The following is a 27239-nucleotide window of genomic DNA, read 5'->3' as shown; positions in this document are numbered from 1 at the left end:
TGTAGACCAGGCTGGTCTCGCACTCTCAAAGATCTGCCTGTCTCTGCCTCCTGTGCTGGGATTAAAGGCGTGCGCCACCACCGCCTGGCTTAAATCAGGGCTGGTGAGATGGCTCAGCAGTTAAGAAGACTTAACTGCTTTTCCAGAAGACCCAGGTTTGATTCTCAGCACCCACATGGCAGTTCACAACTGTCTATAAATCCAGTTCTAGAGAACCTGACACCAATTATACCAATGCACATAAAATAAAGTTTAATAAATTAAAAGCTGGAAATCCCTTGCAGTTTATAATTTTTACAAATCAGGGTTTTCATATAGCTGAGGTATCTTTAATCTATTTTCTCATGTAGTGGTTGAATGTATGTTTAATCTTGCTAATAATGGATTTGGTAGAAGAACCTGATGGTACAGAACTATAACCTTTGTTCATCAGGAAGAAACAGTAGGATCAGAAATTCATGGCCAACTTATGCAATTTTGTGAGATCTTGTCTCAAAATATTAAAGTGGGTTGGGATTAAATTAAATTAAAATAGTTCAGTGTTAGAGTACTTGACTGGAATGTTTGAGCTAGGTTCAATCCTCAATACTATCAAAAGGTATTGTCAAATCTTTAGAGACTTCACCAAAACAAAATCCTGAAAGTGGTGTGTGGCTTTATTTTCCAGATTGCTTCGCTTTACATACGGCCCTTCATTTCCTCCGTTTAAAGTTCCTGATGAAGATGCCAATCTGATCCCTCCAGAAATGGACAATGAGTGTGTTGCACAAACATGGTTTCGATTTTTGCACATGTTAAGGTATTGTCATGTTATTTCATGTGTTCTTTACCCAGTAAGTGTCTTAGGGCAAGAGCCACACTGCTTCTTTTGGAATGTGTCATGTGAGTGCTAAGTGTAGTCCATTGGATGGAGCTGAACTGAACAGTATACATGTCTGCATTGTGATGCATGTCTGCATTGTGCATTTCCTGCTCTCCATTCCTGTGTGGTTGGGTTGTCCTTAGCTATTACTGGAACCCTCTCTAGAAACTTGTTTTGTTGTATCTTAGATGATGATGTCTTTCCCAGGACTTTGTCAGACCTTTAGAGACTTCACCATGTTCCTCTCTGTCAGTACTGGTTCAGCAGTCTTGACCTCAGTGCCCTCCTCCTGCAGCCTCGTTTAAAATTTCACTGAAAAGTAGACCTTAAGTTTCACAGAAGAGTAAATCTCCCTCCTCTCCTGTGATTTCTTTTTTAAAAATGACATTTATTTATTGTGTGTATATTAAGATGTGTGTGTGGATGCAGATACATGTGCCATGGAACATGTGTGAAGCCCCAAAGCCAATCTTGTAAAGTTGGTCTCTTACTTTAAGTGGATCCTGTGGATTGAAATTAAGTTATCATGGTTGCATCATCCAGTGTAGGCAAGTGCTTTAGCCCACAATCATCTCATTGGCACAATAGAATAAAAATTTTAGATATATCTAGGATTCACTTTTAATTTTTAAAAAAAAAATTTTATTTATATTTATGTGTGTGTATCTCTGTGTATGAGTGTATGCTGTGTATTTGGGTACTCTCAAATGCCAAAAGAAAGCATCATATCCACAGAAATGGAGTTATGGGAGGTTGTGAGTCACAATGCAGATGCTGGGAACCAAACTCCAGTCTTCTGGAAGAGCAGTATACACTCTTGACCATTAAGCATCTCTCCAGCCTCTTTTTAAACATTTTATTTGGTGCTAGGAATTGCACTAGGGTTTGCACATACTAAGTATCTAGTCTACCACTTAGACATACTTCCCTTCTTTGTTTATTGTTTTGAGGCTGGGCCTTGCTGTGTAGCTCAGGCTGGCCTTGAACTTACTTTCCTTACCTTAGCTTTCTGAGTACTGGGGTTAAGCCACTATGCTCAATCCCTTTAGCCATTGACTTTTGGGGATTATGAATTCTAGGGTGTAGTCTCTGGATCAGCGTCATCGATTAAACTGTTTTGTGTCAGTGAGTGTTTACTCCTATTTCATACCTAAGTAAATTCTTGAGAACTCTTACCAGACTCTCGTGGCTTCTAGTTACAACTTTGCAGTCCTCTTAAGAATCTTACGTAGCTAACAGAAGTATATTATTCACAAAATTTGCATATTTCTTATCCCATTATTTGTAAGTATTGCTAAGATAGTGGGAAGCTAGCCTATTTTATGTTGCTATAGCCTTATATGAGGCAGGAGCATCACAAGTTTGAAGCCAGTATAGGAGATGAAGTGAGTTTCACACTAGTCTATAATTTAATAATAAGACCCTGATTCCAAGCTGGGCGGTGGTGACACATGCCTTTAATCCCAGCACCCAGGAGGCAGAGGCAGGTGGATCTCTGTGAGTTTGAGGCCAGCCTGGTCTACAGAGTGAGTTCCAGGACTGCCAGGGCTGTTACACAGAGAAACCCTGTCTTGAGAAAACAAAACAAAACAAAAAAGGGTAAAAAAAAACCAAAAGACCCTGTTTCCAATAAAAAATTTCTTTTAATTAAAAAATTGTTGGAAAAAAAATAAAAATAAAAAAAATTGTTGGATATTTTTTAATTTCTTCATTCCTAATTGGTCTATTAGGCTTTAACATTGTTCTTGGGATAATACTGATGTCTGATGTTTTAGTTAGGGTTTGTTTCCTTATAAATAGTAGAAACCTGGATAGCAAATGGGAGGGAGGTTACTGTGAATCCATGGAGAGCCCTCATTAAAGTCTCAGAAGCAGCTGGGGAAGGCTATGTTATTCTTTAATCAAGAAGACTCATACTTTCCTTTCTTAGTTTTCTTACTTCTCTAGTATGTACATGCTATCTCTGGTAGACTGTTTCCCCAGTTTCTGACTCCTCCTGCCTTTCAGGAGTATGTGATTCAATGGTATGAATGACTATGAACACTGTGGCTCCAGTTCTAGCTCTTTTAGGTTACTGGGGTGTTCCTTTTGCTCAGACTTTCAAAAAGAGGTACACTAGACCAAATTACTTTTGTTAATTAGGCTAAAGTGGTCTTGGGTTTCTCACAGACCCTAGGATGAACTCCCTTTGGATAACTTTTATGTCTCTGTTTAAGTGTGCTGTGGGTGGCTATGAGGATTCCTCAGGAGGGGCCACTCTGTCCATTGGCAGATTTCCTGGGAAGAGTGCTGCATGTATTGTGGAGTATAACCTGAGTCTTGTTTAGTACGGTAGCTTCACCTTTTTCCTGGGAAACAACACAGTTCCTGTTGACTTTACTCATGTTATTCTCACTTGCACTTGGTACATCCAAACATGCAGACAGATGTTTATATTAAAATTTTCTTTATGAAATTCTTGTTGACTTTAGTTTCCTGTCATTTAGTTCCAAATATCAGAAAAAAATATTCTGTTTCTTTTCTTTTTCTTCAGAGACAGGGTTTCTCTGTGTAATCGGGGAATGGGCCCTGGAATTCGCTATGGAGAGACCAGATTGGCCTTGAACTCACAGATATCCACCTGCACACACACACACACACACACACACACACACACACACACACACACACGTTGGGATTAAAGGTGTGCACCACCACCATCCAGCAGAAAAAAATATTCTAAAAAGTTAAAACTTTCTTGCTTTACTTTGATTTTCATTCTATGAAGAGAATATGTTAAAAAGAACACCTTTAAACCCAGCACTTAGGAGGAAGGAGCAGGAAGGCAGAGGCTGGGCAGCAGACAGAACTGGACATGTAAGTTCAAGGCCAGCATGGTCTGTGTAGCCAGCGATACATAATGAGGCCCTGTCTCAACAACAAATAAACAAAAGCATCTTATTAAATTCTCAAAGATTAATAAAAACATTATTAAAAAAATAAATGAACAAAGAAAATCCGCAAGCCTATGGAGAAACATTCATGTTTTAGTTCCGAGCTCATCAAATAGTCAGTTTCATCTTCACCACACACAAGCATAAATTGTCCTGTTCTTTCTTCTCTTGTTGTTTTGTTTTTTTGTTTTTGAGACAGCCTCTCTCTCTCTATAGTCCTGGCTGTCCTGGAATTAACTCATTATGCAGATCAGGCTGGCTCCAAACTCATAGAGATCTGTGTGTCCCTGTCTCTTAAGTGATGGGATTAAAGGTGTATGCTAGCATGTCTGGGTGATAGTCCTAATTCTTAAATTAGATTGCATGCATTTTTATTGCTATAGACATTTCTAAGTATGTAACGAATTCTTTCTTCTTTTCCGTAGTAATCCTGTGGATCTGAGTAATCCAGCCATTATAAGCTCAACCCCCAAGTTTCAGGAGCAATTCCTGAGTGTGAGCGGAATGCCACAGGAGCTGAGCCAGTACCCCTGCCTTAAACATCTGCCTCAGATATTCTTTCGTGCCATGCGTGGAATCAGCTGTCTGGTGGATGCATTTTTAGGTGAATTTTGTGTATATTTCTTAGATGTTTGAAGAGCTGTGTGTAAATGTCTACAAGTTTAATGCTGGAAGCTCTCAGGAAAGCCTGAAGAAAGAGGAACAAACTTACTGGCAAATAATGATCTAGGAAAAAAATGTTTGCAGCGAATTGTGATAGCTGGAATGCTATTGTCTTTATGTAAATCAAACAAAAATGCCATGGAAAGACAGTAGCTTAGTAGAAAGGTGGAGAAAAGACCCAAAAATGTACAAAACAGATTATAGATTGCAAAACTCATTCCACGCGTTGCCCACAAAAATAATTTAAAATGCTCAATTGACTGTTTTCATTGGTACTCTGTACCTTTTGTGAACCAGTGTTTTAGTTTGTCATAGGTAAGATGCACAAATCTTGTATCTTTTTGTGTGTGTGTGTTTTGTTTGTTTGTTTTTTTTCGGAACAGGGTTTCTCTGTAGCTTTGGAGCCTATCCTGGAACTAACTCTTGTAGATCAGACTGGCCTCGAACTCACAGAGATCTGCCTACCTCTAGGATTAAGGGCGTGGCCACCACCACCTGGCCCTTTTGTGTATTTTTAATCTGTTGAAAAAGAGTGATATTAATAGTTGTTATTTTCTAAAATGGTTGGTATGTGTATATGTTAAACGTATCACACAGTTTAGAGGTTTTTTTCCTCTGTCATGAAATCTTTGTTTTTTGGTGGTAAGTGCATAAAAATATTTTGATAGTGAAAATGTAAAATGCAGTGAGAGGCTCTAGACTGAGTGCACAGAATGGCTGGATGGTTATTGAGATGTGCAGACTTTGGTTGCAGGTTAATTCTGTTTAATTTGCTTGTTTGGTTGGTTTTTTGAGACAGGGTTTCTCTAGTAGTCCTAGCTGTCCTGGAACTCCTTCTGTAGACCAGGCTGGCCTTGAACTCACAGAGATGCGCCTGCCTCTGCCTCCCTAAGGCTGGGTTTAAAAATGCGTGCCATCACCACTCCAAGGTGTGTGTTGTTTTTTTTTATTTGCCATTTTTTAAGTAATAAAATTTATTAAAATTTTTAAAAATAGAAAAAACATAGTTAATAGGCTTGTTCTGATTAGATTGCTGGCACATAAGAGCCTATGCTGTCCGTGTTTGACACCTAAGGTTGTTTTCACAAGTATGAAGCAGGCCAGGCAGTGTGGTTGCTGTAGTAGTTTCTGTGGGGCCCGTGTCCATTTTATTGTGTATGTCCTCATAGGCCTTCAAGTATGAGGAACCCAGCAGCCCAGGAGTCAGGAAGGAGAGGGAAGCCTGCTTGTCTTTTGTAACATTTCCTGGGAGATGTATCAAATAGTCACTTATTTCTAAGCTTAAACATGGCCACATCTTATGGTAAGGGAAGCTTAAAACTGTAGCCATTTCTTCTGGCTTCCTTGTTCAACTGAAATAGGGTTCTCTTATTCAGAAGAAAAGATATGTGGACTTTGGGAGGCAGATCCATTTTTCTTAAAAGCAAAGGCAAAACCTTTCTTTTATTATTATTATTATTTTTTTTTTAAAGGCATTTCTCGACCGAGATCAGACAGCGCTCCCCCAACACCCGTGAATAGATTAAGTATGCCTCAGAGCACTGCTGTGAATACCACACCACCACATAACCGGAGGCACCGGGCTGTGACTGTGAATAAGGCCACCATGAAGACAACCGCGGTAAGAATGTTCAACATTGTTGTTTGCTTTATGAAGGTTAACTTTTACAAGCCCTGCCACTTTCTCCAATTTTTCACGACTGTAGACACTTACTTGTATTTTTCTGGTAGGTTACTACTGTTCACACCTCGAAAGTCCAGCACCAGGCATCCTCCACTTCTCCTCTGTCAAGTCCAAATCAGACTAGTTCAGAACCCAGGCCGCTGCCTGCCCCTCGCAGACCAAAGGTTAACAGCATCTTAAATCTCTTTGGATCGTGGTTATTTGATGCAGCATTTGTTCACTGCAAACTCCATAATGGAATAAACAGAGACAGCAGCATGACTGGTAAATATGCCCAGAAACTTATAGTCATCATTCCCTTTCTGTTTCTTTCTCTTTAGTCTTTCCTACCTGCAAGATTAATATGGCTCTTGAAAAGCATCCTGTTTCTCACCAAGCAATATATTGTGCTTAACCCCTTCCAGCTGAACTAATAGAAACTTGGGAACCTTTCCTATCTGTCTTTTTTTGTATACTTTATGAAGTTTGGCCCTTTGTCTGGTTTTATTAGGGACACTTCAGGTTAACCACTTTTTGTAGGTGACCTGGAAATTCTCTTCATGTCAGCCAGGATAATAATATATATTTAAACAAATATTTTACTCATTGAAATGTATTCTTAGATTTTTCACAGCCATTTAATCATCATTACATGTTAATATCAGGAATTTTCTGTTTTCTTCGTGGTAGTCTCTAACCTCTCAGGTTTTAGTCTAGTGAAAACATAATCTGCTCTGTTAACCCTGTAAGATTTGTAGAGTATTAATAAATCAACTTCAGTATCTTCATTAGATTTACTGTAGAATGAAATTGTCTAAATGAAATTGGACGTATTTTGTCATCTTACTATTATGCTAGGAGCGAATGCCAGATGGATGGTGAGGCTGGGCAGAATGTTTTGAATGGTTATCATCTGTCTTGCACAGTTGAATAATAATAATAATGGCTGGCATTTATTGAGCTGCTGTTAGCATGTGCCAGGTCCCATGTTTATACAACAATGAGTGTATTAGTTGTTTTCTAAAAATATACTTTCCTATAGGGGTTGGAGACAGATTGAGGTAAAAAGATTTCTGATAGTATTATTCTCTAGGGAGACTGTTGAATTCAGGGATAAAATTAACAGTGTTCATAAGGGTCTCTTTTTTTCTCAGAAATTCATCTACAGCTAGGTTTATGCCTGTGAATATTCTATAAGTGTAATTATTTTGGATGTTCTTATGAATCTTTTAAATAATTTAGAAAGGTTTTAAGTATGAAGATGTTATGAGATGTGAGGCTGCATGAGTGAGTTAGAGATTCTTTTGCTTGCTTTATTTTGTTCAAATTCAGTCACTTTATATTTTACCATTTCCACATTCATGAGCTTGATTAAATGACGAGTTTTTAAAAACCACTCATGGGTATATTTTCATTATTTATGTGCTATGTATTTTAAATTTTCTGAACAATGTTTATCAGTTTATATGGTATTGTCCAGAGTGAGTCAGCCTTTTATTTATTTATTTATTTTGGTAAGTTATAGTTCTTACAACATTACCTAGCTGTTGAGTGTGGAGCTGTTGGCCTTGCAATCTCTAAATCTAGCATGGCTCAATCTGCTGCTTTCTGGAAGGCTAGTATAATGAGAATCTAGAGCTTTCTGTCTCTGGAGAGTTTGTTACAACTTGGTTTGCTCACTGCACTAGAAGATAGAACCAGAATTCAAATGACAAGTGAGCAACATCTCACTTTCCCATCATTCTGAACCTTCTTCCTGGTGGAGGAAGGAGAGATGCTCCTCCTGACTATGTCCAGAGATGCTAAAGGGTGTTACATTATCCAGGACACTTGAGGTGTCCAAATAGTTAAAGTGGATTTAGAGTGCTCTTGGGTACCAGTCTTGATGTCTTGGATGGGAGGTAGAGGGGTTGGGGTATTGTGTGTTTTCTACGTACTGGCTGTCATCAAGGAATTCTGCCATGCAGTTCACCTTTAACTCAAGTATTTGCTTCTTTGAACTTGCTAGCTTTCAATTTACCTGATGCACTGTGCTTTGTAAAAGTAACATTGAGCTGGGAAGGGTTAATAAACTAAAAATTTTAATGCACGTTATGGGCAGTTCAAAACCTCAATTCTTTGTAGCTATGTAATTTTCTTTGTTCATTGTTTTGCATGATACAAAATCATAATTTTGGACCTGAATGCACAATTTCCTATGTTTTTGAATTAGCTTGTGGTATCATAAAACTTTAAATCTAACTTTTAAAAAGCTAAAAAGCTTCTTAATTTATTGTAAAATTTCACCATCTTTAAAGTATTTTATAATTACTGCCGTCCTTTGATTTGTTTCCATTTATTTCTATTATCTTGCAGCATCTTTTATCCAAATTCTTCTTTCTTATAAATCTTGTAAGTAGGAACCAGAAGCTTCTCCTTAATTGCAGTCATGTTTTTATTTTTCCATAATTCCATTAAAATTTTTGATTGTCATTGTCTATTGTAGTTTTTGCACTTGGGAAGAAAAAATATTTTTTCTGTGTTTTGAATGGGGAAGATTGTTGGCAAAAGCAAATTAATCTGCCTGAATCAATCCCATTATTTCTGTATACTAGTCTGGTCATGTCATGAATTCCAGGACTTTGCACTAACTGTGTTTTGGCTTTTATTCTTTTCTTTTTCTTTTTCTTTTTTTTTTAAGCTTTAAGCTTATTTTTATACAGATTTAGTGTTTGATTTGTATGCATTCTGCATGTAGTGTTTTCCAAATGTATTATTGCTGGATAGCTTATTCAGGACTAAAATGGCTCATGGGAAGTTGCATAAAGATTTATGCTTGACTCTTCATCTATTAAGCCTCCTATCATTACAAAACAATTTAAACATTTTATGTAGAGTAATAAAAGATTTCAGAGTGATCTGTGTGCTATGAAATCTTTTGTTAAAAGCAACTTTCGAAGGGCTTCTGTTTTGGTGACAACAAATGACCATGATAATCCTCCTTACCAACCCAGTTTTCTGATTTTCCAACCTCAAGTTTGCTGCTGTCTGTGGTTGTTAAAATTCATTCTCATTTGCTTGGTTGGGCAGCTCTTTGGTGTGTGTTTTGGAGCTGGGTGGGTGGTGGGAATGCCCTCTCTTCCTCCTTTACTCAGTTCTCATCTCATCTGCTGTATTCAAACTGGCATATATTTGCCCTCTTAATTGCTTTGTCCATTTGAGTTAATTGTATAAATTGTAATTGCTACTCTTCTTAATGGTTAAGATCATTCTATAGAAGGAGGAAAAAAACCAGAAAATAAATAATAGAAAAGGCAAATTCTGTATATGTCTGTATGCAGATGTATACAATTATAATCTTCTGACTAGAAATTCAGTGAAAAAATTCTTTTTGTAGAATCTGTTAAGTTGACAATGCTATTGTAAATTGTTACCCATTTCAAAGAAGATATCAGAGAGCCCTTTTTAAAAAATAAATTAAGACATAGTTGCTAAACAAAAGCATTATTGGATTCTATTAAAGTAGTTATGTAATGACACCAGTATTTGATCTTTGTGTCCAGGGTCCCATGAGCCTATTTGGCATTTTGACAAAAGTAATAAAATGCTCCTTTTCTCTCCCCAGCCATTGCAACACAAGCTAGCATGGAGTTTCGACGAAAAGGGTCCCAAATGTCCACAGACACCATGGTTTCCAATCCTGTGTTTGATGCAAGTGACTTTCCTGATAACTATGAAGCAGGAAGAGCTGAGGCTTGTGGGACATTATGTAGAATTTTTTGTAGCAAGAAGACTGGAGAAGAGATTCTGCCAGCTTATTTATCCAGGTTTTAGAATTTTTTGTTTATTTTCACATTTGTATCATTTGATGATGAAACACTATTGTGGCATGGCTTGGTAGGCTAAATCAATAAGCTATTCTTGATCTGAAATACCTCCCAGTGTCTTTATGTAATTGAAACTTGCTTGTTCTTCCATTTTACCCTCCTCATCAGATTTGGTAAAGATTTCTAAGGTTCTGTTCTAGAGCTATTATTTATTCTATCATTTATAAATTCTGGAGAGATTTTGGAAGTAACAGTTTGTTAATAGATTTTTTTTTGGCACAACATTAGGTTCTGTATACAGTCCAGAAATAAGTCAGCTGTGAATCTTTACTCAAAGGAGTTTAGTGACTATGGTGAATAGGTTAATGCAAAAATAGCAGTGGTTCAGTAGGAACCAGAAGTTGGCAGGAGACACAGATAAATGGTTTTTTTTTTTTTTTTGGGGTTTTTCGAGATAGGGTTTCTCTGTGGCTTTGGAGCCTGTCCTGGAACTAGCTCTGTAGACCAGGCTGGTCTCGAACTCACAGAGATCCACCTGCCTCTGCCTCCCGAGTGCTGGGATTAAAGGCGTGCGCCACCGTCGCCCGGCAGATAAATGGTTTTAAGTGTTTGGAAGAAGCAGCAGCTCATACTTAACCTAGAGGACTCAGTAAAGAGCTCTGGCATTATTAGATGTTTGTACTGGGTTTAGAAAGGATGGATAGTGTTTAAACTATTGGGAGGTTGGGTAGGATTATCATTTCCAAAACTCTGGCCTTCACCTGTGGATGGTTCTGCCATCAGTTTAGCTGCTCAGGCCAGAACCTAGGCATCTTTGGCCTCTGCTTCCTCTCTCTGAGTTGATTATTCAACTCAGCTCCTGCCTTGTAGCATTTGACTCTCTTATTTCTCTCACTATGGCATTTCAAATTTTGTTACTCTTTCTAAATTTATAATTTTTTATTCTCTTTTGCTCTTCTCCACTACTTATTCACACAGCTGCTTAAGTAAAATTACAATCAAGTAGAACATTGAGATACCTGTATTGCTACGTGCTCAGGAAAGATTAGGTAAATTGACTCCCAGCAGAGGAATCCAAGTCTCAAGCATAAGGCACAGAAAAACATAGTGTGTACTGGCCTTAACCATGAGCTCTTATCTTTAAATCTGCTTTAAGTCAGTGAATAGATTAAAAAGATGCTAGGGATACTTAACAGAATCTAAGGTCAAGCAGTATAGCGAGGAATATAAAATGTAGGAACCAGGGGCTGGAAAGTGTTCAGGGACCAGAGCAACTCTCCTTCCTGTGCTGCTTGTCTCCTAAAACTGCTTCATTTTTCTCTGTAGATCATTTTCCTTATACTGCAGTGTGCTTCTAAGTTCCTAGTTGTCATAGCCTTAGTCTAGAAGACTAGTGGGATCAGTAAACATCTCTGAAATAACAGGAGATTCTTGGGAAAGATCCGATCAATTAGGTGTCTGTCTCTGCTCTAGCTACATATAGCTGTGAGAGCTGGAGAGATATCCCAAATTATATCAGTAGCAATAAGAGAGAAAGCTATGAACATGAGCTTTCTGTCTAGTTCAGAAGACTGGGTGAGAGGTCATGAGACTAACTCAGCAGGTTTGTGAGAAGACAAATGATGTATTTAAGTTTCAGCCTTGCATTTCAAGGGCTTGTGGGATATTTATCAAGAACTGCATATTAAGTGCCTGTTTTTAGTTGAGTTCTATGCACACAAGGTAGATTGAAATGAGTTGAAAGGCATCAGTGAATGAGAAGATTGTTTCCAAAGAGTTTTGCAGAGAAGAAAGAAGTGTCTAGTGATAAGAAGAGTATGGCAGTGCAGTTAAATGCTTAGTGGCTTGGTTGCTTAGTGGTGCAGTTGAGGGTGGTAGGAAAAGGACAATATGTTCAGGTAGATTCCTCAAAGGACTCTTTGCACAATTTTCATGTTATGATGAATGCAGAGTTTAGTGGGCTTTCTTCCTTCCTCTCACTAACCCCTCAGAAGCAATGGAGGAAGGAAAATGGTACAAACTCACCTGTTTCCTGGGAATGTGAATGCATCAACAGTTTATTGCTTTAGAATTCAATTAATTGATTCCACCAATTAATTGATAAGTACCCAGGCATTTGTTTTGTTATTAGTACCTCATTTGTAGGCACCCGTAATTTGATTTACAAAAATTTAAAACTTTAAAAACCTGTAATAGATACAGATCTTATGATTCTGAATTGTTGAATCCTAGTAGTACCTTTAAAGTCTATAAACTAGAGTGAAGAGTGGACAAAGGCTTTTCAGATAACTATGTAGAAAATAGTAATTCTGGAAATATTTGATCAACAGCTTGTTTAAAATTTTTTTCTTGCTTTCCTAGATTTTACATGCTTTTAATTCAAGGTTTGCAGATAAATGATTATGTGTGCCATCCTGTCTTGGCCAGCGTTATTCTAAACTCCCCTCCTTTGTTCTGCTGTGACTTGAAAGGGATTGATGTTGTGGTTCCTTACTTTATTTCAGCTCTTGAAACCATTTTGCCTGACAGGTAAGCTGTCATTTTTTACTACTGTGTCAGTTGTCTAGTTTGGTACTTCTCGTGTTTGCTAATTTACCCTATTTAGTTGTTTTCACAGTCCAGTGGGACCCAGGCTACATTAAATTGAGTAAAGAGCATCTCAATCACAGATGCCTTCAGTCTGATATGTGCACGGGCTTACTGGATTTTTTTTTGACTTGGTCTAGATGGGTCAGAAAAAACCCAGCCTGAGATCCTACTGTTAAAATGTAGGCCTTACGGTTTCAGTCAAACTCTAGCTTAATTCAGTAATAGTGTAACATAGATGTTCTCATATATACAAGTAATAGTGTGATGTAGATGTTCTCATAAATACAATGATTGGGTTGTGGAAAAAATGGTATAGTAAATATTTGGCAGTAGGTAAAAATGCTCTTTAGCTGAAACATACTAATAACTTTTTATTTTTTGGCAGAGAACTCTCAAAATTCAAAAGCTATGTAAATCCAACAGAATTGAGAAGATCCTCCATTAATATCCTGCTTTCTTTGTTGCCCCTCCCTCATCATTTTGGCACAGTCAGATCTGAGGTAATGTTTCTTTAAATATTCCACTCCCCTCCTTTTTTTTTTTCTTCATGATGCAAGGTCTTGCTATGTAGCCCAGTTTGGTTGCAAACTTGAAATCCTTCTGTCTCAACATCCTGCCAACCATCATTAACATTTTTTATTCTATATTTTGTTTTTGTATGCTAATTTAAGTCAAATTACACTTCTAACAAAGTGGAATGGGAGCTTTAGAAAAGTGACTTTGTAGTCCTGCATGCTCATACTGGCCTTTAATCCCAGCACTTGTAGGCAGAGGCATATGGAGCTTTGTGAGTTTGAGGCCAACCAGGGCTATACAGTGAGATCCTGTCTCAACAGTAGATAAATAAACATTTTAAAATACATGTTTCTAATGGATAAATACATATTTCTAATAGATTAATGAGGTTTTTCTAATTTAGGTATTTCTTCTTTTAAAAAGTGCTAATATGCCTTGACTTACTAGTCATGTGTTTATAGGCTAATGACATCTGATTACATGTGTTGAATGGGAGCTGGGATTAGCCTGGAATCCTGGATCATTAGCCTATTCACCTTCTCTCTCCTCTTGCTGTTTCTAAATGGGCATCATGTACAATAAGTGACGTGAAATATTTGTTTTTGTTTTTCTCCAGGTGGTCCTAGAAGGGAAGTTTAGTAATGATGACAGCTCTTCTTATGATAAACCAATAACTTTTCTGTCCCTGAAGTTGAGACTTGTGAATATACTAATCGGTGCCTTGCAAACGGAAACGGACCCTAACAACACCCAAATGATACTAGGTTTGTGTTCAGATAGTTTTTTGTTTGTTTGTTTGTTTGCTTTATTTTATTTTATTTTATTTTTGGCACATGAAACCCAGGTACGAGTGACCAAAGGTATGTTGGGGAAACAGGTGAGAGGAGCTTAAGCCGGATACAGCTCTTATTATTCTGAATCAGAAGGGATCTGGCAAGGTAGCTCAGTGCTTAAAAGATGCTTGCCACCAAGTCTCACAGACCCGAGTTTGATCTCCAGGTTCCACATGGTGAAAGGAGAACCTAATTCTTTTTTTTCCCCATTTATTTATTTTTAATTAAAAATTTCCACCTCCTCTCCTCCTCCCATTTCCTGAACCTAGTTCTTTTTAGCTGTTCTTTGACCTCCACACCGTACCATGGTCTGCACATAGCCCTTCTCTCCCCGAACAAATACGTAAGTAAATAAATAAATGTAGTAAACAATTAAAAAAAGATTTAAGGAGATGAGATGAGGGACAGAAAGCATTTAGTTGTCTTGTCTGTGCTCCCCCTCTTCTTTGTCCTAACTTTCTTCCCTCTCTTTCTTTTTTCCTTCCAGTAGTTGGGGTGAGTACTTAGGAAGTCTGGTATGCTAGACAATGAGAAGGTAAACTTGTTTAATTTGACAAGGAGCTGAAGGAACAAGTGATAACACATTCTCACATTACTGTTGACATTGCTGTAGAAACATAGCTGGAAGAGAAGTGGGCTATGGGAATTCTGTACTTAGGAAGTGCATGTGAATGTTACATGTTAAAAAGATATTTTAAACCAGAGAGAGAGGAAACAAAATAATGTTCACATGGATGGCATTGTTAGAAATAAAAGAATGTAAATAGTTTAGTCCCGTGTGCTTTGGAGTTGGTCAGAAAATGGCTCATTGGGCTAAAAGTACTTGCCTTACAAAAGTAATGACCTGAGTTTCATTCCTGGATCCTACCTTGGAAAGAGAGAATTGATTCCTGAAAGTTGTCATCTAACATCCACATACACTGTCGTTGCATGAGTTCTAATTGGTCTTTTTAATAAAAACCCAGAGCCAGATATCGGGGCAGATGCTGAAAGATCAGAGAAAGGAGTGAGCCACAGTCAGTTCTTTCCTTGCTAACTCCTGGCCCAGAAAAGGCCAACCTCATGTCTCCTCCCGCCTTATATGTTTTTCATTTTCTATCTGTCTGTACAGACCTCCAGACCTCTATGGTTAACTAGTGGCTAGCTCTGCCCTCTGATCTTCAGGCAAGCTTTGTTAGACTACAAACAAGATATCACCACATACTGTGGAATGCATATGTGTGCAACCCCCTTCCCCAAATAAAAAATAAAATCTTGGCAGGCATATCAGAATTTTGGGATTTATAAAGCATTAATTTTTAAAAAATATATTTATTCATAACTGTCAGAAAATTTCAGAAATACTTTACCAAAATTTCTCTTTTTTCTTTTCTTTTTTTTAGAGGGAGGGGAGGAGACACAGGGTCTTGTATAGCCCAAGTGACTTCAGCTCATAGCAGCCTTCCTTCCTGCCTCAGGCTTCCGAGTGCTAGGGTTATTCTCTTATTCTGACTGAGCCATTGTAACTGTAATTGTATGCCATGTAAACTCCTTTGTTTTGCTATTGCAGGAGCAATGTTAAATATTGTTCAGGATTCTGCACTTTTAGAAGCCATTGGTTGCCAAATGGAGATGGTAAGAAGCTTACATAATCTGTCATAGAAAAATCTGCTTCTGATTTTGTATAAACCATAGTTAGTAGTGCTGGAATTGAACCTAGGGTATGCTTGTATGTGTGTGTGCTTATATGTTGTGTGTGTGTGTGTGTGTGTGTGTGTGTGTGTGTGTGTAAATGGGATATGGGTGGGTGTGAGCATGGAGGATGCCAGGTATTCTGCACAATTGCCCTTTTCCCTTGAAAGTGTCTTTTGATGACCATGAAGCTAAACTGGCCGCCACCAAGCCCAGTGATGCTCTTGTTTCCACCCAGTGCTGTCATTATAGGCATGTGGGTGGCTGTGACCAACTTTTTACATAGGTGCTGGAGATTTGACCTGAGGTTTTTATGCTTCTGTAGCAAGTGTTCTTACCCATTTGCTCCCTTGCCCTTCCCTCCCTCTGGCATTTTTTTAAAAGTAGATTTTGTGGATCAAACTCATGTCCTCTTGCTTGAGTGGTAAACACGTTAGTGACTGAGATCATCTCCCAGCCCCATATTGTATTTGAAGATTATATTCCTGTTCTGAGGTTTTGCTCCAGAGTCACTTAAAGTATTTTCCTTAATGACTCAAGAGGCATTAGCTAGTCAACTGTAGCATATGTAAAGGGTTATGAGGGTGGCCTTTTGAAGAACAGCATGGGGAACCCCAGTGTGGATACCTGTAGCTATCAAACCCTGTATACCCTTTTAACAGATAACATCAGAACAACAATACCACAGTGATTCTAATCCCTTGTCTGTTTATCTATGTATCACCTTGTGCTAGTTAACCTGTTATGTTTGCATTACTGGGTATGAACCCAGGGCCTTATGCATATGAGGAAAGTGCAGTACTCCTGAACCATAGCCCCAGCTCTTAACAATTTTGTTTGTTTTGGTTTTTCAAGATCTAAAGATCTGCCTCCCTCTGCTTCCCAAGTGCTGGGTTTAAAGGCATTTGCCATCAATACCTGGCTCTAACAAAGTTTTAATATAAAAAAAAAACTTTTTATACTTGTGAACTGTTCATTTTGTCTCATTTTCGTTTGACTAGGGTGGTGGAGAAAACAACCTGAAGAGTCATAGTCGTACCAATAGTGGCATTAGTTCAGCAAGTGGAGGAAGCACAGAACCTACAACGCCTGACAGTGAGAGACCTGCTCAAGCTCTCCTAAGGGATTACGGTAAGCTGTGTTTAAATGGTCTGTTAGCATTTACACGTAAGCAAAACTAAAACTTTTCAAGAATCTAAAACAAAAATAAAAATTTTATGTACTTAGGTATAATTGACAGAAGATGTTTGTTTAAAAAAACTAAGGAAAAAGTATTTTTATGACTTCTTGTAGCTGGTTTTGGAGTTTGTTAGCTCTTCAGATGTTTATGATGAGAGCTCAGGAGGTGTTTGGGTTTTGTACTAGGCGCTAATGGTACAGGCTCACATAAGATGTGGGCCTTGCCTCAGAGCTCTCAGAATAATGGCAGAGATGGCTGGTGAGCCCCATAATCTCAGTTGAGAGAAGTGATGGAGGTTGTATTAGAGGAGACCTAGAGAGGTGTGTGTCTCCATGTTAAAACTTACCTAGCTATTCTGTCTCATTAGGTTCTTCAGTTACAAGAATAAAGAGTCATTTTCTGCCCTGCTAAATAAGACACTTGCCAGGAAAACATCCTGTTCAGTGATGTCGTTTACACTGAGTAGTTATTTTATGAACTTAGTGTGAGCACTTTATGTTTTATGTACAAATCCTGATAGTGACTGAATCGTTGTTTATTCCTTGAGATTAGAATACCTAATTCCCTAGATGTGAGCTTGACTTTTAATCATCTGGAGAGTCCATGAGCCATGTGCATGAGGCATGCTTTCATAATTGAATTTATGACACATTACCCGTTCGCATGTCAAATACATAGTCATTATGTAGATAGTATATTTAAATGGTTATCCCTTATGTAGATTTAGGTATTCTCCAGGTTGAATTGTTTCTTGTACTTTCTAAGACATTTTAAAATGAAAGATAATTTTGCGTTACCGCATGTGTTGTATATAAGTGTTTGAACTGATTGTTTGTTCCAGCATTTTCAGCTGGTGTTAGTGAGCTCTGCTTGTTATGTCATATCTTTTACTAAAAAAAATCCAGATTTGTGTTAGTGTCGCATGACTGTCTCTCTTTAATGATCATTCCTTTTTCTGTTGTCACTGCCCTCTTTCTGATAGGATCCACAGGTATAATGCCCCTAAAGCTTCTTTTTTAATTACAATTTAATTTATCTTAGTTTAATTTCTTGGAATTCACTCTTTAATGAGTAATAGCTACTTTAAATTAAAATCGAAGTCCAAGTTAAAACAGTGACTTGGTCATTTAACTTTTTAAAGGTATTAAAATAGTGGTAAAGAGCTGAATGTAAATATGGGTTTGAAGAGGCATTGCATGTGGTTTTACTGGTTTAAGCCTTGTCATTGTAGGAGATGCTTTAAGGTAATTCCTAGCATCTGAGGAGGCTATCAGTTGAATTCTTGCCTCTGTAAAATTCTAAGGAAATATTCGGTTGCCTTTTCATTGTTCTTTTTGAAAATTAAATTCTACAAGTTATTTATTTAAAAATTTAAGACACTATTTTTCCTTATAAGGATGGTACTGAAATTGCCAAGTCCATAGTGTTCTTTGTCAGAGTGTGGACCGGGAGCTAGAAGCTGGCCCAGCCCCACATGTGCCTCGTACACCATCAGTCAGGCCTGGTGCTCAGGCCGGTGGGCGGGGAGCATAGCTCTGTATGGGTGCCCATTGTGCTCACTGTGGCTGCTGTGGTCTGTGCCTGGTGGAATGCTGTGCTTCTGTTACTAATGCTTAGTTGTTTTCCCTCCCTGTGGATGTGGCATTGGGTTATATCCTAGCTCTTAATACAGATTCAGCTGCTGGGCTCCTGATTCGCAGCATTCATCTCGTCACCCAAAGACTCAACTCCCAGTGGCGGCAAGACATGAGCATATCCCTGGCGGCTCTGGAGCTCCTCTCTGGCTTGGCAAAGGTGAGGACAGTCCCTTATTTCAGTCCAGCACGCTTGCGTCATGTCTTTTTTTTTTTTCTGTATTTTGACATCCACCCCTTTGTGTAGGTATTTTAGGGTTGTCAGTACATGTGCGTATTTTACATCCAGAGTATACAAAATTGAACCTCCAAGTGAATTTTGCAAAATGAAAAATAGGTGCAAAGGATATGAATATTTCTGTTAAGGTATAGAAAACATTTTAATACTGGTGACTATTTACACTTAATAGTATATTTATTGTTTTTATAAAGAACATTTATCATAAAATATTTCTGTGATTACTATTTTCTGTTATCAGTATTAAGCAAATATTGACTATATATTCAATTTTCTCTCAGTTATTTCAGTTTTGTGGAACCTTAGAAATGGGGTTCACTTGCTCTTAAGCCTCAGTCTCTCTTTCTTGCTCTCTCCCTGAAATTCATGTAACATAAAACTAGCCATTTTAAAGCAAGTGATTCAGTCCTGTCAGTACATTTGCAGTGTACTGATATTTCTAAGTGTTTTTGTCACCCCGGAGGGAAATCCCTAAGCCCCAAAACAGTTGCTTTCTTGTTCACTTTCCCAGCCACCACCTCTGACAGCCATTCGTCTTCATTTTGCTTCTTTGGCTCTACCTAATCAGGACCATTCACAGAAAGGGATCAGTAGGAAAATCATGTAATGTGTGTCATTTCAAGAGTGCCTGTTTTTCTCACTTGAGAAGTAATTTTTTGGGTCGGGCCTTTTTTTATGATTGCACAGCACCATGCTGAATGTAATTATTACTCTTTGTTTGCCTGCTCATCAACTAAGAGGTATTTAGACTGTTTCCGTCTTTAGACTTTACTAGTAGAGCTGCTGTGGATGTATGGGAACATGTATTTGTTTGGAATATCAATTTTCAGTTCACTAAGGAGTGAAATTCTTAGGGTTGTGAAAATTCTGTTTAACTTTTGAAGAGCTGCAAATAGTTTTTTCCACAGCTCCCGAGTCCTTTTTCATTCCTTCCAGCAACATGCAAGGGTTCCAGTTTTTTCCACATCTTCACTAGCATCTGAGTATTTTTTTATTATTGAAATGGAAAAGTTTATTTTTCAAATACCACTTGGTGTTGTTAGGAGGATCAGATGAGATGAAAGTATAAAATATATTATGGTCATGTAGTAATACCCATCACAGAGTGGTAGTGTCTGAGATGAAGTTTAGACCTTTAAAGTTGTCTTACAAATTTTGAGAGACAAAATAGACAAGAAAACTTAGTATGTTCTCAACATTACTTGGAATTTAACTGAGAAATCCCCAAATGAGGGGCTGGAGAGATGGCTCAGAGGTTAAGAGCACTGACTGCTCTTCCAGAGGTCCTGAGTTCAATTTCCAGTAACCACATGGTGGCTCACAACCATTTGTCATGAGATCTGGTGCCCTCTTCTGTTCTGCAGCAGACATGCAGACAGAATACTGTATGCAGACAGAATACTGTATACATAATTAATAGATAAATCTTAACAAAAAAAAAAGAAATCCCCAAATGAATAGATATATGTGGAGCAGTTGCTGATTTAAACATTAGGATAGCCATTCATGAGAAATGGTGGACCACACAGAGAGCAAGCTCCCTATGACTGTGGTCTACTTTTAGTTCAAGATGTGTTTAGCTTGTATGGAGCTCTGTTCTGGACCTGTGTCATCATATATAATGGGTTAATATTACCTGATTCCATAACTCTCTGTAAAGATACAATTGATTAAAACAGTCTTGTGTTAGAACAGGATTGAATGAATAGATTAGTGGTCTATAATTGAGACTTCATGATCACACCCATGTGGCTGTCTGGTTTTTAACAAAGGTGCAAAGATAACTCTAAGGAGAAAGGTTAGTCTTTTTGACCAGTGCTAATGGTAGAAAACTTGGTTTCATACCTGTTTTGTATATGGTAGGTACAAAAATCAGCTAAAAATGGATTGTAAACTGAAATGTAAAAATGTATTAGTTACTTGTCTCATGCTGTGACAAAATCCCTGACAAAAGCAACTTAAGGATGGAAGGGTTTATTTTGGCTCACAGTGCAAGGGTACAGTCCATTATGGCGGGGATGTCAAGGTGGCAGGAGCTTGAAGCAGCTAGTCACGTTGAGTCTGCAGTCAGGAAGAAGAGAGCAGATGAATGCTTGTGCTCAGCTGGCTTCCTCCTTTTTATGCAGTCCAGGACCCAAACCCAGGGAATAGTGCCACTCTCCTTTAAGGTGAGTTTTCCTACCTCAATATCACTAGTTGTTAGGGAAATGAAATACTATTACATGCTCAGTAGGATGGCTAAAATTGAGGACTAGGAGAATAGCTTAGGGTAAGAGTGCTTGCTATGCAAGCATGAGGACCTAAATTCATGTCCCCTGCACCTATTTAAAAAGCTTGAAATGACCACATGGACCTCATGTAGAAATAGAAAGATCCCAGGAGTTTTCTAGCCTGTCAGCATAGCTGAAACAGGAAACTTTAGGTTGTGTGAGAGACCCCTTCTCAAGGGAATAATGTAGAAAGTGACAGAGCTGTGGGTCGAGACCCCTTTGGGGGTTGAATGACCTTTCACAGGGGTTTCCTAAGACCATTGGAAAACACACATATTTACATTACTATTTATAACCATATCAAAATTACAGTTATGAAGTAGTAGCAAAAATAATTTTATGGTTGAGGGTTAACCACCACATGAGGAACTGTATTAAAGGGTTGCAGCATTAGGAAGGTTGAGAACCACTGTGATAGGAAAGGCACCCAGCAGTTCTCCTGTGGCCTCTTCATACACAAGAAAGAAAGAGAGAAAGAGAAAAATGAAGGAAGGAAGGAAGGAAGGAAGGAAGGAAGGAAGGAAGGAAGGAAGGAAGGAAGAAAGAAAGGGAAGGAGGCTAAATTTAAAAAGATTGACCATACCAAATGATGAGGATATAAGGAAACTGTTAATGAGAATGTTAATTGTAATAACCATTTTGGAAAACAGTTTGGCAGATCCTTAAGAATTTAATAAAACGTGTATCTTATGACCCTCTTATTCCAGTCCCAGTATATAAGAGAACATGCATCCAGTCAATGACATGGATCTTCATAGCAACTATATTTGTAATATCCATGGGATGGAGATAACCTAGATGTCTATTAACAGATTACTGGGTAGACGAATTGTGCTGTATTCATACACTGGAATATACTCAATGAAAAGAAGCATTACAAAAAGTAGATACATCTGGAAGTAATTAATTATGTTAAATATCTTTCCCCAAAGTAGATACTGTAGTCTGATCTATTATAATAACAGATAAGCAGTACCTCACAGAGGGGGACAAGAGGCATGGGAGAAAGCTTATAGAGGTGCATGAGGACATTTGGGGGTGATGTTTATATTCATTTTCTGATTGTAGTGATGGTTTTTTTTTTTTTAGGTTACATATTTTGTGGGTTTTTTTTTTGTTTTTTTTGTTTTTTGATTTTCGAGACAGGGTTTCTCCATAGCTTTTGGTTCCTGTCCTGAAACTAGCTTTTCTAGACCAGGCTGTTACATATTTTGAACATTTAGCTTACTGTAATTCGTAATTGAACTGCTAAGCCATTTCACTAGACTTTGTGGAGAGCAAAAACCATCACTATGAGGTTGGGTTAGGGACTTTAAAAGCACACACATATTCCATTGCTGGCCATTCCTACACATTTTACAATACGCGTAAGTGCACTCAAGAGCTTTGAGTTTTAAGGTGTAAACAACCATGTTAAAGTACTGTCTTAGGGTTTGAGAATGTCACCTTTTTTTATAGTATATCTGTAATACTCTGTTCCTGTATATAAATAATATTTTAAAACAAGGCCTCTGTGTTTTATCACATTATCAGATAGGCTCAGTTGTAGGGCAAATGCTTGGTGTAGTGGCTCCTGACTAACTGATTTTGTTCCTTAAATGGACATGCTTAGGTGAAGGTGATGGTTGACTTGGGAGACCGGAAGCGTGCCATCAGTTCTGTGTGCAGTTACATTGTATACCAGTGCAGTCGGCCAGCTCCTCTTCACTCCCGGGATCTGCACTCCATGATAGTGGCAGCATTTCAGTGTCTCTGTGTCTGGCTGACAGAGCACCCTGATATGCTGGATGAAAAGGTGAGCTTATTCAGTCTTGAAACACAAAGTAGGAATAAAACTGTTGGGAAAATACCTTTTAAAAGAGAATATCTGAATTTAAATACAGTGTCATATACTTTGAATGTACTTGTTTGATTTCAGTAGGACACTTATCTTTTGAGCATAATTTATAAACTGTCATCGTGCTTAGATTTGTTTCCAATAATTCCACAGAAAAATTCTTTTTTTTTTTTTTTTTTTTTTTTTTTGGTTTTTCGAGACAGGGTTTCTCTGTAGCTTTGGTGCCTGTCCCGGAACTAGCTCTTGTAGACCAGGCTGGCCTTGAACTCCCAGAGATCCACCTGCCTCTGTCTCCGGAAGCGTGCCATCAGTTCTGTGTGCAGTTACATTGTATACCAGTGCAGTCGGCCAGTGCTGGGATTAAAGGCGTGTGCCACCATCGCCTGGCTCAGAAAAATTCTTTATGAAAGAGATGATCTTGCCTAATTTTTCTTTTATAAAAAATGATATTCTCATTAATTATAGTAAAAATTCAAACTGTATTTTCAGCATATCATCTTCTTTTACCAAGACCTACCCTCACTTCCTACCCAATTTTGAGATTTTTTTTCTCATCTATTGAGTTCAGTTTGTGTTTCCTAGCTACTATTGGTAATGGGTCTGCCCTAGAGTGTGGTCAGCCTACCACTGATCCTGTCATTGAAGAAAGTTGATTCTGTCACTCCTAGCAGCTATCATATATGATCACATATGCCTATAGTTCCCCAACTAGTGATAATAATTTCTGCCTATTTCTATCATCTTTGTGCTGAAATTTTGGTTGAACAAACTCAAGCCTTTTGTATGCTTTCACAGTCGCTATGGGCTCATATATGCAACTGCTGTATCTGGAAAAGTACTATTTTTTTTTTATAGGATGGAAGACTGGAGATAGCTATTAAAGCTATTTGGTTTCCTATTATCAAAGACGGGCACTTAGTTGTGAATCTACAAAGCTAGGGCACAGTTTGGCTATACAAGTTACTTTTATTGAAACATCATATTTCTCACAGATTTCTGCAATTTTAAATGGGCACAGATATCTAGTCTTTTTTCCCCACTGTACCTTAGAGGGAAGCAGGCATAATAAGCTCAGTGACATGAGAGCTTCCCAAGATCACTGATATTTAGAAAGGAAGAGATCTTTGTAAGTAATTTTGTTGATAAAATCTGAGTTATTTTCATCACGGCTTTCAAAGTTATGATATCAAAAATTGTACTAGACTTGTAGCCAAGTTTAATACAATGCTTGCTTAGCATTTTTGAAGCACTCAGCTTAATCCCTAGCACTACATTAACCAGCTATGGTGGTGCCTATTTGTAATTGCAGGTACTTGGCAGGTAGAAGAAGGATCAGAAGGTCAAGGTCAACTCTGGCTATATAACGAGTTAGAGGCCAGCCTGGGCTACGTGAAACTCTGTTATACAAAACAGTTTTAAATAGAAATTATTTTAAAATGTTAGTCATTGATGTTGGGGATGATAACAACTGCCTGTAATCCTAGCACTTAAGAAGCAGAGGTCCTGGGTTCAGGGTCAGCTTGGGCTACATAGTGAGTTTGAGGCCAGCCTGAACTCCATAGTGAGATCCTGCCTCAAAAAATGAATAATTAGCCGGGCGATGGTGGCCCATGCCTTTAATCCCAGCACTCGGGAGGCAGAGGCAGGTGGATCTCTGTGAGTTCGAGACCAGCCTGGTCTACAGAGCTAGTTCCAGGACAGGCCCAAAACCCACAAAGAAACCCTGTCTCAAAAAACCAAAAAAAAAAAAAAGAATAATTAACCTCTTTGGTATATTTACCATCTGGGTTTGGCAGAATTTTCTTCGGAATCTATTTTACTCATTCCTTGACAATTTTGTGAGCTCTGTAATTTATAAAATTAAAACCTATCTTTAGTCTTCTTCTGAACATACAAATTTAGTTCTTTTAAGAGAAACTTAATGGAAGTATAAATTTATTTTATTATGATGCAAACATATCTGTTAAAGAGCATTAGCAACTGGAACATTACCCTAAAACATAACCATTGTTATGGTTTCCTTGTCTTCTCTTAACCAACCTGAGGTTGTGAGATGGCTCACCAGGTAAGAGTGCTTGCCCCCAAGTCTGATGACTTGATTTTGATCATTGAGTTTTATATGGTACAAGGAGAGAGCCAGCTCTCAAAAATTGTTCTCTGCCCTTGATTTGTACACAAACACACATACACCCTCTCTTAAATAAATAAATGTGTTTGAAAAATATTTTAAAAAAATCATTGTCTTTTCCTACTTCTAGGATTGCCTTAAGGAAGTATTGGAGATTGTAGAACTGGGTATCTCAGGAAGCAAGTCCAAAAACAGTGAGCAAGAGGTCAAGTACAAAGGCGATAAGGAGCCAAACCCTGCGTCCATGAGGGTAAAGGATGCTGCAGAAGCCACTTTAACATGGTATGGAAGCAGCTGCTGAAGACTGAGCTGTAACAGACAGGGCAGCAGTGTTCTGTGCTGCTCTGTCTTCCTTGTTCAGCACGGAGTAACTCAGTCCCTGTAGGGTACTGCGTCTCCAGACACAAAATGGAAAGGGAATACCCTTTTTGTATTTATTCTTAGATCAACAAGAAACCAGAAATTTGGGATCTTTGCATTTCCATAGTAACTGATAACTCAGTCAACTCATATTGGAGCTAGGAATTATCTTAGAGCTACTTCATCTCCTTTGATGGTTTAACCTAGAGAGGAGATGTGACACAGCATCAGATCTGCTACCCAGTGCTGGTCTCTTCTACATCTTTCATGTTCTATGCAGCTAAGATTTTTTTTTTTTTTAACTCCCTTTTAAGAGCTTGGTAATAGAATCATGCAGATAAATCAGATTCAGTTACCTAATGAGTACTATCTGGTACAAAGTCTTTCAATATTGGTGGATAGTAAGTACCCCAAAAGAAGAGTTACAAATAAAATGGCAGGGAACTGGGAGTGAGTGAATGAGTTATGGAACTACATTGATGGAGACTGAGAGGATGGGTAACGTTTGAGCTGTGAGCAGCATTGCAGGCAATTAAGAATGTTTGCCACATGGAAACAAGAGGTTGTTTCTTTGAAAGAGTGGCAGAAAGAGCTGAGAAAGTCCTTTGTGCTTGTTGGATGGGGGGACGGGAAAGAGGACTGGATTTGGGTGCATCTGCAGATTGAATAGTCTGCATAAGTAGAGATTGCATTGTTTCCTAGAATATGTAAAGATATGGCTCATGCAAAGAGTATGAACAAAAACCTAGGAAAACAGAACTAAAGGAAGGAAGAGTGTCAGGTTAGTAAGGGCTGGCTGGAAGATTGTGTGTAAATCAGCTCTGCCTAAGATCCTGACATCCTTTGTGAGTGCAGTGTCCTTTGGGTTATATTCAGATTAGTTGGATTTGTTTCTGTTGTTCTTGGCTTCAGTCATAATTCTCAGTATGCTTGCTTTTGTTTAGAGCTGTGCTCTATGATAACGGCTAGACTTTGAATACATTTGTTGAGGTTTAACTAATAGCTAGAAAATTGGTGATGACAGTATGTGCTTGTGTCACACCTGGGCAGGGAGCCTTAAAGTTCCACAGCATCGGGACTTGATAATGTGTCAGGAAGAGGAAGAAGGCTGAGAGACAAGCAAAGAGAATCTTTACTCACTAAGAGTTCTTGAGTTCTTTGTGCTGCAGGAAACCTGTTCCACTTCAGCCTGTTGTCTCTGTGAGAGTATGGTTGCCGCTGGGGGCTGCCTGTGTGCCTGGGGTCTTTTTCCTTCAGCCTATAGTTGTCCTTCAGCTCTGTCTTCATTTTTTTGCTGTCTTGTCTCTATTAGCCAGTTCACCACAATGTCTTTAGTTTCCACTCTTCAGCAGTGCAGTGTTCCATCATGGTGGAGAATGTTCCCAGTCAGTTTTCTATTCTCTCACAGTTGCTGCTTTTTTGTCAGCATCACCATTGGTTGTTTTGTTTTGACTTTTTTTGAGGCAGGGTTTCACTATATTTGGCCGTCCTGGAACTCACTCTGTAGACCAGGCTGACCTCAAACTCACAGAGATCCTTCTGCCTCTGCCTCCCAAGTGCATTTGCCACTATGCCCAGCTGCCACCATTGTTTTCAGTCCCCCTCCCCCGGATTTATGTCTCTGTCATTCCTCATGAGTCCAGCAACTAAGTCGAGCAGACTTTGTAAGGTCTCTCACTGTCCCCAGAAGCCTGAGATAGTATTCTGTACTAGGTCACTTTACTTCTTGCATGATTTCTGTTTCCAGTCTAACTCTTCCTGTTTGTCCTGCACTCTGTGGCTAAACTCTTCTTCAACGCTATTTCATCCTACTGCTTGAGTGGTTAAAAACCTCAAGTAGATCTCTGGTTTCCTAACATGTCTGAATTCTAGTGGAGGGTCAGGGAGGTGGCTTGATTTCTCCCACCACTGCTCCCTAACACTCCCTTGCCATAGTTGGGCTACTTAAAAGTGGTGAACTGGGCATGTTTATACCTGCTTATGCATCTCTCCTGTATTTCAAACATTACCTACTGTTCAATGCTCACTACTAGCTACTTGTACTAACCTTTTTATT

At 38.5% G+C, this 27239-nt stretch overlaps 1 protein-coding gene across 8 annotated transcripts in view; it reads left to right on the top strand.

Moving 5' to 3' along the window:
• The window catches only part of Ralgapb (Ral GTPase activating protein non-catalytic beta subunit), a 93495-nt gene that overhangs the window by 25995 nt on the left and 40261 nt on the right, over positions 1 to 27239 (top strand). For 2 of the 8 annotated variants that reach the window (XM_013352161.2, XM_013352162.2), the window contains exons 6-20: positions 668 to 799; positions 4221 to 4399; positions 5931 to 6079; positions 6190 to 6406; positions 8477 to 8512; positions 9726 to 9927; positions 12289 to 12456; positions 12902 to 13016; positions 13649 to 13796; positions 15415 to 15479; positions 16538 to 16667; positions 17699 to 17707; positions 18377 to 18510; positions 22471 to 22653; positions 24954 to 25105. In XM_013352161.2, coding sequence (XP_013207615.1) covers positions 668 to 799; positions 4221 to 4399; positions 5931 to 6079; positions 6190 to 6406; positions 8477 to 8512; positions 9726 to 9927; positions 12289 to 12456; positions 12902 to 13016; positions 13649 to 13796; positions 15415 to 15479; positions 16538 to 16667; positions 17699 to 17707; positions 18377 to 18510; positions 22471 to 22653; positions 24954 to 25105 — 2019 coding nt within the window. The remainder of the gene's footprint in view (positions 1 to 667; positions 800 to 4220; positions 4400 to 5930; positions 6080 to 6189; positions 6407 to 8476; positions 8513 to 9725; positions 9928 to 12288; positions 12457 to 12901; positions 13017 to 13648; positions 13797 to 15414; positions 15480 to 16537; positions 16668 to 17698; positions 17708 to 18376; positions 18511 to 22470; positions 22654 to 24953; positions 25106 to 27239) is intronic. The other 6 variants (XM_005363006.3, XM_026787307.1, XM_005363005.3 and 3 more) reach the window with 6 other exon arrangements.

The sequence above is a fragment of the Microtus ochrogaster genome, linkage group LG8 (genome assembly GCF_000317375.1).
Source record: "Microtus ochrogaster isolate Prairie Vole_2 linkage group LG8, MicOch1.0, whole genome shotgun sequence".
NCBI classification, from domain to species: Eukaryota; Metazoa; Chordata; class Mammalia; order Rodentia; family Cricetidae; genus Microtus; species Microtus ochrogaster.
Note: the sequence above shows the minus strand (reverse complement) of the source record. Positions and strands in the feature narration are given on the sequence as shown.